Source organism: Ranitomeya imitator, chromosome 1 (assembly GCF_032444005.1).
Source record: "Ranitomeya imitator isolate aRanImi1 chromosome 1, aRanImi1.pri, whole genome shotgun sequence".
Lineage (NCBI taxonomy): Eukaryota > Metazoa > Chordata > Amphibia > Anura > Dendrobatidae > Ranitomeya > Ranitomeya imitator.
The window spans coordinates 696239211-696254461 of record NC_091282.1 but is presented as its reverse complement, the minus strand read 5'-3'; the positions used below and the strand labels follow the sequence as shown (position 1 = coordinate 696254461).

Here is a 15251-nt window from a genome sequence, read left to right as displayed (position 1 = left end):
TGGTTCCTTAAAATATCCCACTGGAGTGTCCTTGTGTGGAGCTGTGCCCACTGAACCGCTGGGAGACAGGCAGAGAGAGACCCCAGTAATGACATTGCCTTTCTTCGAGTCATGGTAGGGTTTGCACGCGCTTCTGACACTAGGTGGATTATGTTTTGTTTTTTCTTGTCTGGTAGGTGACACACCTGAGAACTTGAGTCCAGGGTGAGACCCAAGAATTCTTGAACCCTGGTTGGTTCCAGTCTTGATTTTTGGAGGTTCACCAGCCAGCCCAATTTTCTTAAGGTGTCTATCACTCTGTCGCATTGTTGACGGCAGAGTTCGGCCGAGTTGCTCACAATCAGAAAGTCGTCTAGATATGGAATAATCAAGACGTCTTCCTCTCAGATGTGCCATCATCTCCGCTATCAACTTCGTGAAGATGCGGGGAGCAATTGATATGCCAAAGGGAAGAGCCCTGTATTGGTATTCCCTGGTCTGTCCTTTTATGACTACTGCCAGTCTGAGGAATTTCTGAGAGGTCTTGTGGATGGGGACGTGATAATACGCGTCGCTGAGATCTAGAACTATCATAAAACAGTTGGGAAACAAATTTTTTACCGTTGACTTTATTGACTCCATTTTGAATCTGTGGTTTTTTACATAAGTATTGAACTTCCGTAAGTTTATTATAGTCCGGAAGGTTCCGTCCGGTTTGGGAACCAGGAACAATGGAGAGTAGAAACCCTTTCCTCTCTCCAGAGGGGGGACTTCTTGGATGACAGCCTTGTTTACTAGTTTTACGATTTCTAGTTCTAGAGCTTCTTGTTGTTGAGGAGATTATCTCAGCGGTGTTACCACATAATTCCGTGGGGGTAGGGATAAAAATTCTATGCGAAGCCCTTTTATTAATTTCAATATCCAAGGGCTGGTCAAAATTTTCTCCCAGGCCGGGAGGAATTGAGACAATCTCCCTCCCACCCTGGGGAAGATGTCACTTGGGGGGGTGGGGGGGGTTCTATCCCGAGGGGAGTTACCAAAAAGGAAACCTCTGTCTTTCCTTCTCCCGTCATCCCATCGGTTTTGCTCCCTCGGTGGTCTCCTTCTAAAAAATTTTCTATTCCGAAAGGGCCGTTTATTATATGTTGGGGCCAGGATGGGAAAACCTTTCTTTTTATCACCTGCTTTTTGCAGGATATCGTCCAAAGTCTCTCCAAAGAGAAATTTACCCTCACAGGGGATTGAACACAGTTTTTGTTTAGTTTGTAAGTCCCCCGGCCAGCTTTTTAACCATAAGGTTCTACGTGCCGCATTTGAGAGAGCTGCAGATTTAGATGTTAATTTAATGGAGTCGGCCGATGAGTCTGCCAAGAATGCCGCAGCTCCTCTAATCATAGGGATGGACTCTAAAATTTTATTTCTGGGGACCCCATCTCTAAGCTGTTTCTCTAGGTTGTCAACCCAAATCATTAAAGGGACACTGTCACCTGAATTTGGAGGGAACAATCTTCAGCCATGGAGGCGGGGTTTTTGGGTGTTTGATTCACACTTTCCTTACCCGCTGGCTGCATGCTGGCTGCAATATTGGATTGAAGTTCATTCTCTGTCCTCCGTAGTACACGCCTGCGCAAAGCAATCTTGCCTTGCGCAGGCGTGTACTATGGAAGACAGAGAATGAACTTCAATCCAATATTGCAGCCAGCATGCAGCCAGCGGGTAAGGAAAGGGTGAATCAAAAACCCCAAAACCCCGCCTCCATGGCTGAAGATTGTTCCCTCCAAATTCAGGTGACAGTGTCCCTTTAAAGAACGTGACGTACAGGCCGCTACTGTAGTTGGCCTTAAGCATCCTCCTGCTGACTCCCAGGCCCCTTTAAAGAAAAGTATCTGCTCTTTTATCAAGCGGATCTTTCAAGGTTCCCATGTCCTCGAATGGCAATGCGAACTTTTTCGAGGCCTTAGCTACTGCAACGTCTAGTTTGGGGGCTTTATCCCACGAGACCGAAGCCTCTTCTTCAAAGGGGTATTTCCTTTTAATAGAGGGAACCGATGCATTTTTCCTCTCAGGTTTCTCCCACTCCTTTTTTATTAATGTTTGAATGTTTTCGTTAAAGGGAAACACCTTACGCTTTTTTTGGGATAGCCCTCCAAACATAATGTCCTGCACAGTTTTATCAGGACGAGGATCCAACACACCCATCGTTGATCTCACAGCCTTTACGAGGCCGTCAACTTCATCTAGGGGGAAGCAATGACGACCCCCACTTTCACTATCTTTAGAGGAGAAGGATGAATCCTGCGTATCCGAGTCTTTACTCTCGGAGCTGGAAGAGTCGGAATTCCTATCAGGAACTGATTGTTTCTTCGATCGCATTTCGCCTTTAAGGGAGTTAAACACCGTCTCAACCTCCACTTTAATTACAGAACGTAACTCAGAGGCGAAGTTTGGGGTCTCCTCACAGAGGAGTCGCTCAATACAGGAGTCACATAGTTTCTTTTCCCAGGACTGTGGTAATGCTTTCTCGCATAAGGGGCAGGTTCTATTTTTCATCTTCCCCGTTCTCTTCCTTGCCTACGATAAGGGAGAAGGGGAACCCCAATTACAAAAAATGAGCTTTCACGAAAATCACTCACCAATCTGACGCAGCCACAGGTACCGGTTCTGGAGGAGGGGTAGGATCCTGAAGAGTATGATCCGTGGCCGGCCGCAGGTTTGCCACACTGAAATCCTTACTACGTTGTGTGGAATGGCTACTGGATCGAGAACTCCGGTTGCATGCAGAAGTTCTCTTCCCCTGGGCATCTGGCTTCTGCCGCTGACGATGGCGCTGCTGCGGCGGCGGTGGTTGGAGCTGCTGATCGCTGTCCTCCATGGCTCCTTGGAACAGCATGCAGCAAGGGTATTCCTAAGCGCACCTTCTTTTAAAGGATGGCGCTTATCCCCTCCCCCCATGGCTGCGTTGTTTAGAGGAAGCGCTTTTTTTTTTTCTTCTTCTTCTTCCCCAGCCACTGCGCATGCGCACGCAGCCAGTGACCCGGAAATGAAGGATTCCGGTTCCGGGGCAGCGCCATCTTGGTGTAGTCATTCACCTCACTGCCCCCGAACCGGAAGTTCCTCCACTACTTCCGGTGCGGCGCCATTTTGGAAACCTGGCGTCCTGCGGCAGTGTGCTGGAGAGCTCCAACTCCTATCCGGAGTGGCGGCGACGCTTCCCCCCGCTCACGCTTCCAGACCCCTCGGTCGAAGCCGTGGCGGCTTCGGATACCGGACCAGCCGTGGCAGGGGCCTCCCCGCTGCCAGAACCCGGACTGGCCGGCTCAGGATCTTCGCCAGGTTAGTCCTCACATTCCGGTCAGTCATGACAGGTACCGTCCGAGAAGGTTCCCCGTCAGGGACAGGAAACCAAACTGATGCAGGGTAGAGGTACCGCCCTTTTATCCTGTAGGTTTCCTGTCCCTGAAGGGCGGATCCCCTCTCTCTGGTAGTGCTGTCATGGGCGACTGAGAAACGGCAAGATAATGTAGGCATCAGTGCCACACGTTCACATAGAAACTTCTCAATGTCAGGATCCTGATGATAAAGTGGCCATGCATGTGCAAATTAATCCTACTAATAAAGTGGCAATGCATGTGCAAACTGAACCTATCTAACCGTCAGAATCAGGTAACTGATACAATGTAACGTAACTTACAGTACATGTGCCGTTAAACCTCGTGTGTACTCCCTCGGGCACCCAGACAGCGCCGTTTCGCCATGTAGCGTACGCCCCCTGTTGAGGAAGCTACATGGCGAAACGGCGCTGTCGGGGTGCCCGAGGGAGTACACACAAGGTTTAACGCCACATGTAAGTTACGTTACATTGTATCAGTTACCTGATTCTGACGGTTAGATAGGTTCAGTTTGCACATGAATTGCCACTTTATTAGTAGGATTAATTTGCACATGCATGGCCACTTTATCATCAGGATCCTGACATTGAGCAGTTTCTATGTGAACGTGTGGCACTGATGCCTACATTATCTTGCCTTTTTTGCACATATGCATTGTCACTTTATATGATTCTGGCATTAAGTAGTTTCTATTCCTTGCGTTGTGTTTACATTAGATCAGGTTAGCTGGGTGCTTGTTGTTGATCATTACATGTGTGCACTGTTACCTATGTGTTTTTTGTACTATCCTCGGATGTTTGTGTGATTTTCCCTTTGTTTAGTTTTTAATGTATATTCAATAAATTATTATATTTTATACGGTTTGTTTATTCTTTGGTTGCTGCTTCCAGATTTCCCATGTTTGATGGGGGATGCTGATTAAACTGTATCTTGAGGGAGATGTTGCCTCATATATTGGATTTTGGTAATGTATAATCTCACACTAAGGCTAGGTTCACATTGCGTTAACAGCAGCCCGTTCAACACATGCGTTAACGGGCTGCTGTTAACGCAAGGGACGATATATCAGCGCAGATAGAGCTATCAGATGCTCTATCTGCGCTAGCGGTGACGGACCCGGAAAAGCTGTAGCCCGCATCCCAGGGTCCGTCACTCAATGACGGCACATCACTAGCGCGTGAGCTAGCGATGCGTCCGACATAGGAATTAATGGTGACGTTAACGGACTGCGTTACACCGCGTTATGCTGCGGTGTAACGTAGTCCGTCTAACGGACGCGTGCAACACAATGTGAACCCAGCCTTACTTATAATGAAGTGTAATGTTACATGATTTCTACTATGACAGCCTGGTAGCTTCAATCAAACTACTGACACTCCCTTAATAATGATGTGCTAACAGTTACTAAGGTTTTCCAAGATTTGGACAAATTTCTGGCCTAACTGCATGTGACTGCAGATTGCTGAATTGTGGCAGTGTGCAAATGCCACACTGTTATGATTCCCCTGGATAGAGCGAGTGGACGGTAAAAAGACAACATGGCGTGATTAGGTTAGATGCGATCACTTGGCAACTAGACAGTCCTGTGCTTCGCTCAATATAACATTAATGAAATTAGGACTATACAGCACATGCAGTAACTGCAGAAGTAAGTCTAGAGCCTGGAAATCCCCTTGAATGCTCGTATATAACACCTACAGGATGCTTATATATACACTACTCGGATTATAATGTACGCCATACACTGGAGTCCTATACCTTTGATTCCTCGAGTGATCTCCAGCACACAATTAGTGTCTTCAATACCAGATGGTCCCCTGGATGTCAGCAATTGCAGAATAAAAAAGAACTCCAAAAATATATTAGGCACCAAATTTTCTGTAGAAAAAAAAAAAATAGGTGATAATAAAGAAAAAAAAATTCAATTAGTAATGTTTTCTCTCTGGAACATTATCAATTGTGGCATCACAAATGCATTTTTTTTATATATACACAGGCTGATAATTTGGGAGCTTTCTTATAAGCCATTGTTCCTGATTATTAGGCTGACTAAACAGCGGTAGCAATAACCCAATAAACAAGAAATACACATCAGGTGCAATCATTTTTAAGCTGGCAGTGCTCTCAGCAGCACATAGTCTTGGTTAAACGGGACATGTGCTGCAGAGAACAATGACAATCTGTGCATATGGAAATGTGTAATCAGGCTATTAAACAACATGTTTCATGTACCCCACTGGCAGACATTCATCGTTCGCAGTCAGAAAGTAGAAAAGAGGTTTTCTGAGACCTCGAGAAGTTACTCTCACTGCAGGAATTGTTAAAAAAAAAAATTAAAAAAAACAACAAACCACAAATATTCACCTGTCAGATTACATAGGTGCTGATCAAATCTACTGCGGCTCTGCAGGAGTTTATTTTCCTGAAGAAATGACTTGATGTATGTTCATGTGATCACTGAAGAAAGTCTCATGGATGTACAGCATGCCAACACGACCGAAAAATAAAGAGAGGCATGGACCACTGCAGCATTGAGCCAGAGATGGCAACAGACATACCAAGCGAGTCATTTTAGTTTTTTTAAAGGGAACCTGTCACCCCAAAAATCGAAGGTGAGCCAAGTCCACCAGCATAAGGGGCTTATCTACAGCATTACAGAATGCTGTAGATAAGCCCCCGATGTATCCTGAAAGATGAGAAAAAGAGGTTAGATTATACTCACCCAGGGGCGGTCCCGGTCCGGTTCTGGTCCGATGGGCATCGCGATTCGGTCCCTCCCATCTTCTTACGATGACGTCCTCTTCTTGTATTCACGCTGCGGCTCCTGCGCAGGTGTACTTTGTCTGCCCTGTTGAGGGCAGAGCAAAGTACTGCAGTGCGCAGGGCCTCTCTGACCTTTCCTGCCGCCTGTGCACTGCAGTACTTTGCTCTGCCCTTAACAGGGCAGACCAAGTTTGCCTGCGCAGGAGCCGCAGTGTGAATACAAGAAGAGGACATCATCATAAGATGGGAGGCCCCGGACCGCGACGCCCATCGTACCTGGGTGAGTATAATGTAACCTCTTTTTCTCATCTTTCAGGATACATCGGGGGCTAATCTACCGCATTACAGAATGCTGTAGTTAAGCCCCTGATGCTGGTGGGCTTAGCTCATCTTAAATATTTCATGCAGTGAATTTAACTTTCTAAACCCTTGGACAATCCTTTTAATCGAGAATTCTTTAACATAAGGCAGATTTTACTGCACAATTTGGTAACAATAAAAGGAATGAAATGATGCCTACGTAATTAATGGCATTAAGAAGGAATAAGACTGTATAACTCAGACAGGGAACGCAACGCAATGCACGGACTGACCGGCAACTCTCCCGTTTAAAGGATAGGGATGAGGAGGCCATGCAAGGCAGGATGGGGATGAGGAGGCCAGGCAAGGCAGGATGGGGATGAGGAAGCCATGCAAGGCAGGATAGGGATGACGGGGCCATGCAAGGCAGGATAGGGAGGGGGCCATGCATACCAGAATAGGGATGAGGGGGCCATGCATACCAGAATAGGGATGAAGGGGCCATGCATACCAGAATAGGGATGAAGGGGCCATGCATACCAGAATAGGGATGAGGGTGCCATGCAAACCAGAATAGGGATGAAGGGGCCATGCATACCAGAATAGGGATGAAGGGGCCATGCATACCAGAATAGGGATGAAGGGGCCATGCATACCAGAATAGGGATGAAGGGGCCATGCATACCAGAATAGGGATGAGGGTGCCATGCAAACCAGAATAGGGATGAGGGGGCCATGCATACCAGAATAGGGATGAAGGGGCCATGCATACCAGAATAGGGATGAAGGGGCCATGCATACCAGAATAGGGATGAGGGTGCCATGCAAACCAGAATAGGGATGAGGGGGCCATGCATACCAGAATAGGGATGAGGGGGCCATGCATACCAGAATAGGGATGAGGGGGCCATGCATACCAGAATAGGGATGAGGGGGCCATGCATACCAGAATAGGGATGAGGCGGCCATGCATACCAGAATAGGGATGAGGGGGCCATGCATACCAGAATAGGGATGAGGGGGCCATGCATGCCAGAATAGGGATGAGGGGGCCATGCATGCCAGAATAGGGATGAGGGGGCCATGCATACCAGGATAGGGATGAGGGGGCCATGCATACCAGAATAGGGATGAGGGGGCCATGCATACTAGAATAGGGATGAGGGGGCCATGCATACTAGAATAGGGATGAGGGGGCCATACATACCAGGATAGGGATGAGGGAGCCATGCATACCAGAATAGGGATGAGGGGGCCATGCATACCAGAATAGGGATGAGGGGGCCATGCATACCAGTTTGAGCAGTGTGTTGCGATCCCCGTCTGATTTTAACGGCAGTCTTAGGCTGGTTTCACATTTGCGTTTTTTGCCGCTGCGTTTTAGCGCAAAAAAACGCATGCCTTTTTTTTTCTATACTTAACATTAACAACGCATGCGTTTTTTGCATGCGTTTTGACGACGCATGCGTCGTTTCTACGCTTGCGTTTTGTTGCAGAAATGCAACATGTAGTAATTTCTAGCGGCTTTTTTTGCTTTTGCGGCAAAAAAAACGTATTGCTGTCTATGTAAACGCATGCGTTTTTAAGCACATGCGTTTCAATAGAAAGACAAGAATACACACCGATAAGCCAACCCCAAACCCTAACCTTAACCCTAAAGGGATCCTAACCCTAACCGTAAGGGTTAGGATTCCTAGGGTTAGGGTCCCTAGGGTTAGGATCCCTAGGGTTAGGATCCCTAGGGTTACTAGGGATCCTAACCCTAAAGGGATCCTAACCCTAACCCTAAGGGTTAGGATTCCTAGGGTTAGGGTCCCTAGGGTTAGGGTCCCTAGGGTTACTAGGGATCCTAACCCTAAAGGGATCCTAACCCTAACCCTAGCTATTTCTATTTATAGTAGGTTTTCTAGTTGATTTTGATGATTGGCAGCTGTCACACACTTCTCATCATGCGTTTCAAAAATGCAAACGCAGGAAAAAACGCATGTAAACACGTCAAAACGCCACGTTTGTGCAAAAACGCAGCGTTTGCACGCGTTTACATGCGTTTTTCTCACCACCTGCGTTTGCGTTTAAAACGCAAATGTGAAACCAGCCTTACTCTTCCATTGGTTGTACATCGTTGATAATCTAGAAAGCAGGCCCCACACTTCAGAAAGCTTGTTATGTCAGCAGTTGTCTCCATTATTTCAAGGGAAATTGTTATGGCAGCAGCGAAAGGGCAGTAACTGCTACCCGAAAACTCAGAGGCTCGCTGGTGAAGAAAGATGCGTAGTTTATCACCGCTTTATAATTCTGTGCTATGGGAGTTACAAAAGACGCCTGGGCCATTTTTCTATATGTTCCCTGCTTGGCAGATTGGGAATCGGGGGACAGACTGTCTCAATATGGGTGCAATGGAACCTGCATCTACAATATGGGTGAAACAAGACCTACATCTGAGAAATTCATGGCATATTCTGTCGTTATGCCATAATGGTCTGTCATGGAAATATATCTTTACATCACATAAATTGGGTAAGAAAACAGATGGTAATGGAACGAAGAGAAGAGTACCTGTAATGCAAGCGGAATAAAGCTCAGCAATGACCTTCAGATGGTTTTTACTGGACACTTTGTCAGGATCGGCAGATGACACAATATCGGCAGAAACACTTAGGTTTCTGCTGTAACTCTGTTTGGTAGGAGTGACTGGATCTAATACAACTGGAGATGAAGTTTGCTGCAGTAGTTTATGCCTAGGATATTAAAATGAGGAAAAAACAATTGTTAAGATTATAAAACTAGCTATTTAATGCTTGAAAAAATGCCACCCATTCCTTTGATTACCAGTCCACTCCCTCAATGACTGAAAGCCTTCCACACACAAGATGGCTTACACTAATCATCATGGCAGCACACAGGACTCCTAAGTCCAGAAGTCAGATCCTCACAATCACGCATTAACAGTCTATCCTAATCATACTAATTATAATGAAACGTTATATTGAATTATTTTAAAAAAAACAAAAAAAACATTTTAACAATTTGTTTAGCTCTCACGCGCTATGACTTGCTGCCTGGAGATTGGACTTGATACTCCATATTCAGTGTGAGATTCCAATAAGCATAATTGTCAGACCAATGTCTTAGTGTAAGCGAATCCTTTATGGAAATCATACAGTGCAGCTACCTTTCTTTGCGCAGTATCTCCCGCTCTTCGCATAAGCTTCCAGTATAAGGGGTGCAGACACCTTCCTGAACGCTGGTAAACACGTCCATTCCTGCGCGACTGTGCCCCATATTCGATGGTGCGATCGGAGTGGAGGTAAAACAAAGCTGTGACTTGTTATGCACGTCATTGATTGGTGTAGGATTGATTCTTCGTGAAGGTTTTGGTTTACTGAGCAAAGCAAAAAAATGTCAATGTTAAACTTAAGACTCGTATTACGTAAAAGAAATCTGTCACCAGGTTTTTGCTACCTAATTTGAGAGCAGCATGATGTACGGCAAGAGACTAATTCCAGAAATGTCACTTATTGGGCTTTTTGATGCAGTTTTGACAAAATCACTGCTTTTATCAGCAGGAAATCATTAGAGGACTAGTAAACCTGCTGTCAGGGAGTCTGACCACACCCCCACCCACAGCTTCCTGCCCATACACATAAAGATGCTAATGTTGTGGATGGAGTTATACAGGCTCAAAAGTCAGAAAGCTGTCAGATCTACGGCAGAGAAATTATCTTAACTGCAGCATGCAGAACAGTAAGTGACACATTGCTGGAATCAGGGCCTCTGTCTCAACATCAAGCTGCTCTCAGATGGGGAAGCAAAAACATGATGACAGTTTCCATTTCATCCTAAGAAAACATCTAATCAGGTATCCAGAGAAAGAGGAAACAGTGGATTACTCTTGCTACACACAGGCCAGTTACTGTAATCTCACATAGCTGAGTACAATATACACTGCTCAAAGAATAAAGGGAACGCAAAAAATATAACTGAAAGTCAATCGCACTTCAGTGAAATCAACCTATCCAGTTATGAAACACCGATTGTGAATCAATGTCTCCTGCTGTTGTGCAAATGGAACAGACAACAGGTAGAAATGATAGGTAATTAGCAAGACAACCTGGGTCTGCCGACTGTGACCATGGACCATTTCTCACTCAGTTTTTGGCTGTTTTGGTTGCTTTTACATTTTATAATTGCTCTCACCCCTAAAGGTACATTAGCATGAGGCACTGTCTACTGTACAACGCACAGAAACAGTTCAGGTAGTGGCGCTCATCCAGGATAGCACATCAATGCGAGCTGTGGCAAGAAGTGTAGCTGTGTCTGTCAATACAGTGTCCAGAGCACGGAGCAGATACCAGGAGACAGGCCAGTACACCAGGAGATGTGAAGGGGACCGTAGGAGGGCAACAACCCAGCAGCAGGACCACTACCTCCTCCTTTGTGCAAGGAGGAGCAGCGCTAGAGCCCTGCAAAATGACCTCCAGCAGGCCACTAACATGCTTGTGTCTGTTCAAACTGTCAAAAACAGACTTCCTGAATGTAGTCGGAGGGCCCGATGTCCACAAATGGCTGTGGTGCTTACAGACCAACACTGTACAGGGCAATTGCCAAAGAACACCAAGATTGGCAGATTCAATATTGGTGCCCTGTGCGCTTCAAGGATGAGAGCAGGTTCACACTGAGCACATATGACAGATGTGACAGAGTCTGGACACACCGTGGAGAACTTTCTGCTGCCTGCAACATCCTCCAGCATGACCGAGGTTTGGCACTGGGTCAGCAACAGTGTAGGGAGGCATTTCTTTGGAGGACCACACAGCCCTCCATGTGCTCATCAGAGGTACCTTGGCTACCATTAGGTACCGGGATGAAATCCTCAGACCCATTGTGAGACCATGTGCTGGTACAGTGGTCCTTGGGTTCCTTCTGATGCATGACAATGCTATGTTTTATGTTGCAGCAGTGTGTCAGCAGGTCCTGCATGATGAAGGCATTGATCGGGACCGACCTGCTCGTTCCCCAGACCTGAATCCAATCGAGCATATCTTGAACATCACGTCTCGCTCCATCCACCAACGTCACATTGCGCCACAGAAAGTCCAGGAGTTGACTGATACTTTAATCCAGGTCTGGGAGGAGATCCCTAAGGAGAACATCTGCCGCCTCATGAGAACCATGCACAGGCATTGTAGGGAGATTATACAAGCACATGGAGGCCACACACACTACTGAGAATCATTTTTTTGTCTTGAGGCTTTTCCACTGAAGTTGAATCTGCCTGTAATTTGATTTTCCACTTTAATTATCATTCCAAATCCAAACCTCCATGGGATACTAATTTTGATTTACATTGAACATATTTATGTTTTTTCTTCTCAGCGCATTCGAATATGTAATGAATAAAGATTTACAACTGTTAATATTTCATTCAGTGATATCTAGGATGTGGTATTTTAGTGTTCCCTTTAATTTTTTGAGCAGTATCTATAGTAGGCACTGTATAGTAGTAAATTAAGTAACAAAGCTTTGAAACCACAAGTAAAAACAGAAATCACATGGTGACTAAAATAATTTTGCATAACACCCCCTCATAGATCTACTCTACAAGGCAGGATGGATCATACACAAAACCATTTACAAGATACAGTGCTGCCATAATGGATGATTCCGTTAATGTGTATAAAAATGTTACATAAATGAGGATGCAGCATCCACGTTACAAGGAATTATTCCCCAGTGAGTCGCAATTACCTATTTCAGCTTTCTACCTACTGATGTAAGACATGGTATGTTATGCATCCCTGTGGGGTTAAGGCTAGGTAGACATGAGCAAAGTGTGCATTTAATGGTCACACAGTAAGGCCAGGTATATTTACTTGCTTATACAGTGCCGTTAACCACACAGCACTTTACAGAAATCATCATTGATCACACTGGGGTTCACAACCTACATTTCCTATCAGTATGTCTTAGGAGTGTGGGAGGAAAGCAAACCCATGCAAACATGGGGAGAACATACAGGCGCTTCTCACAAAATTAGAATATCAAAAAGTTAATTTATTTCAGTTCTTCAATACAAAAGTGAAACTCATATAGTCATTACAAACCGTGATCTACTTCAAGTGTTTATTTCTGTTAATGTTGATGATTATGGCTTAAAGCAAATGAAAACCCAAAAGTCATTATCTCAGTAAATTAGAATACTTTATAACACCAGTTTAAAAAATGATATTAAAATACAAAATGTTGGCCTACTGAAATGTACGTTCAGTAAATGCACTCAATACTTGGACGTGGCTCCTTTTGTATCAATTACTGCATCAATGCACTGTGGCATGGAGGCGATCAGCCTGTGGCACTGCTGAGGGGTTATGGAAGCCCAGGTTGCTTTGATAGCAGCCTTCAGCTCGTCTGCATTGTTGGGTCTGGTGTCTCATCTTCGTCTTGACAATACCTTCTAGATTCTCTACAGCAAGGGTCCTCAACCTGTAGCTCGGGAGCCACATGTGGCTCGTGGTCCCATGAATTGTGGCTCGAGGCTGTCTGTCAGCTTGGTGCATTATCGCCAGGTAAAACAGGTATGAAGAGCACATCTGAAAATGGTGAATTTTGTGGGCAGTCCTGTACAGAAGAGCAGATCTGGATGCACCTATACTGGTCTTAGGGATTTTGAGATGATTTAAGTATGGTAGGCTGGAGACAAGATGACACCACCTGTAAGAGGTGCTTGAAGCTAGATGTGACAGTGTGCTGGGAGTGCTTTATAGGAGAAAACTGAATGGGGGTATTGTGGGAACCCCTGGATCTTCGTATACTGCTTTGGGGTGATTTTTTTTATGGAAGAGCTTTGGTTACCATTATGCCTGTAATGGGGCTGTGGTTGCCACTATTGTGAGGGGGGCGAGAGCTGAATGTGGCTCGCGACTCTCTCTCAAGGCTGGATGTGGCTCTCAAGTTCAGAAACGTTGGGGACCTCTGCTCTACGGGGTTAAGGTTAGGCGAGTCTGCTGGCCAATCAAGTACAGTGAAGCTGTTGTTTGTAAACCAGGTATCGATACTTTTCGTAGTGTGGACATGTGCCAAGTCCTGCTAGAGTGTATAATTTTAGTGATGAGCGAGTATACTCGTAGTTCGGGTTCTCCTGAGCACACTCGGGTGGTCTCCGAGTATTTGTGAGTGCTTGTAGATTTAGTTTTTGTTGACTCAGCCGCATGATTTACGGCTGATAGCCAGCCTGAGTAGATGTGAGGGTTGCCTGGCTGCTAGGGAATCCCCACATGTATTCAAGCTGTCCAGCAGCCGCAAATCATGCAGCGGAGGGGACGAAAACTAAATCTCCGAGCGCTAACAAATACTCAGAACACCGAAGTGTGCTAGGGGAAAACCCGAGTAAAGAGTATACTCGCTCATCACTACTAAATTTCCATTTCCAAAAAGCTTGTCGGCAGAAGGAAGCATGAAGTGCTCTAAAATTTCCTGGTAGACGGCTGCGCTGACTTTGGTCTTGATAAAACACAGTGGACCTACACCAGCAGATGACATGGCTCCCCAAACCAACACTGACTGTGGAAACTTCACACTAGACCTCGAGTAGCTTGGATTGTGTGCCTCTCCACTCTTCCTCCAGACTCTGGGACCTTAATTTCCAAATGAAATGCAAAATTTACTTTCATCTGAAAACACCACCTTGGACCACTGAGCCTCAGTCCAGTTCTTTTTCTCCTTGGCCCAGGTAAGACTCTTCTGGCGTTGTCTATTGGTCATGAGTGGCTTGACACAAGGAATGAGACACTTGTAGCCCATGTCCTGGATACGTCCGTGTGTGGTGGCTTTGGATGCAATGACTCCAGCAGCAGTCCACTACTTGTGAATCTCCCCCAAATTTTGAATGGCCTTTTCTTAATCATTTCAAGGTTGTGGTTATCCCGGTTGCTTGTGCACCTTTTTCTACCACACTTTTCCCTTCCACTCAACGTTCCATTTATATGCTTGGATACAGCACTCTGAACAGCCAGATTCTTAAGCAATGACCTTTTGTGGCTTACCCTCCTTGTGAAGTGAGTCAATGACTGCCTTCTGGACCGGTCAGACTGTGAGGGTGCGCAGCATCAGTGACGTCAGCACTAGTCACTGATGAAGCCACCAGCAGCTTCTCATTCATTCATCAGTGGTTTACAGCCAAGGCGGTTGCATTAGCACCCACTCCTGGTTGTAAACTGTAAATACAGATATTGATTACGCTGTGGGACTGAATGCCGGACAGGTATGGTATATTGTTTTTTTATTTATTTACAGGAGATCGAGGGCTTCACATGGATTAGGAGAGCAATAAAGATGGCAAACTGTTTATTGTTTCATTTCATTAAAAGACTTTTCTGATTGTGTTTTTATTAACCCATTAACTATAGGATTAGTAATGGATAGATGTCTTATTAACACCTCGCCATTACTAAGGCGGCTTGATGTCACCTCACAATACAAAAGGTGACATTAACCCCCTATTAGCCCATATGCCACTGCTGCAGGGCAGTGGGAAGAGAGAGGCTAAGTGCCTGAACAGATGTGCCATTTCTGGGGCGGCTGTGAGCTGGTGTTTGTAGCGGGGGAGGCAATAAGCATAGTCCCTACCTAGGCTATGAATATCAGCCCGCAGCTATCTGCATAGCCTTTTCTGGCTACTAATTATAGGCCCCACATCTTTTTTGGGGGGTCCCACTATTTTAATAGCCAGTAAAGGCTAAACATACAGCTGTGGGCTGAGAGTCATAGCCTGGGAAGATCCATGGGTATTAACACTGGCTGTCCCTGTCTGGTGCAGAAAAT

General features: G+C 45.6%; 1 protein-coding gene across 2 annotated transcripts in view; it reads right to left on the bottom strand.

Moving 5' to 3' along the window:
• The window catches only part of CDAN1 (codanin 1), a 218573-nt gene that overhangs the window by 160868 nt on the left and 42454 nt on the right, over positions 1-15251 (bottom strand). For both annotated transcript variants that reach the window (XM_069730898.1, XM_069730906.1), the window contains exons 3-5: positions 9604-9813; positions 8988-9169; positions 5127-5246 (exon numbers count right to left, since the gene is read on the bottom strand). In XM_069730898.1, coding sequence (XP_069586999.1) covers positions 5127-5246; positions 8988-9169; positions 9604-9813 — 512 coding nt within the window. The remainder of the gene's footprint in view (positions 1-5126; positions 5247-8987; positions 9170-9603; positions 9814-15251) is intronic.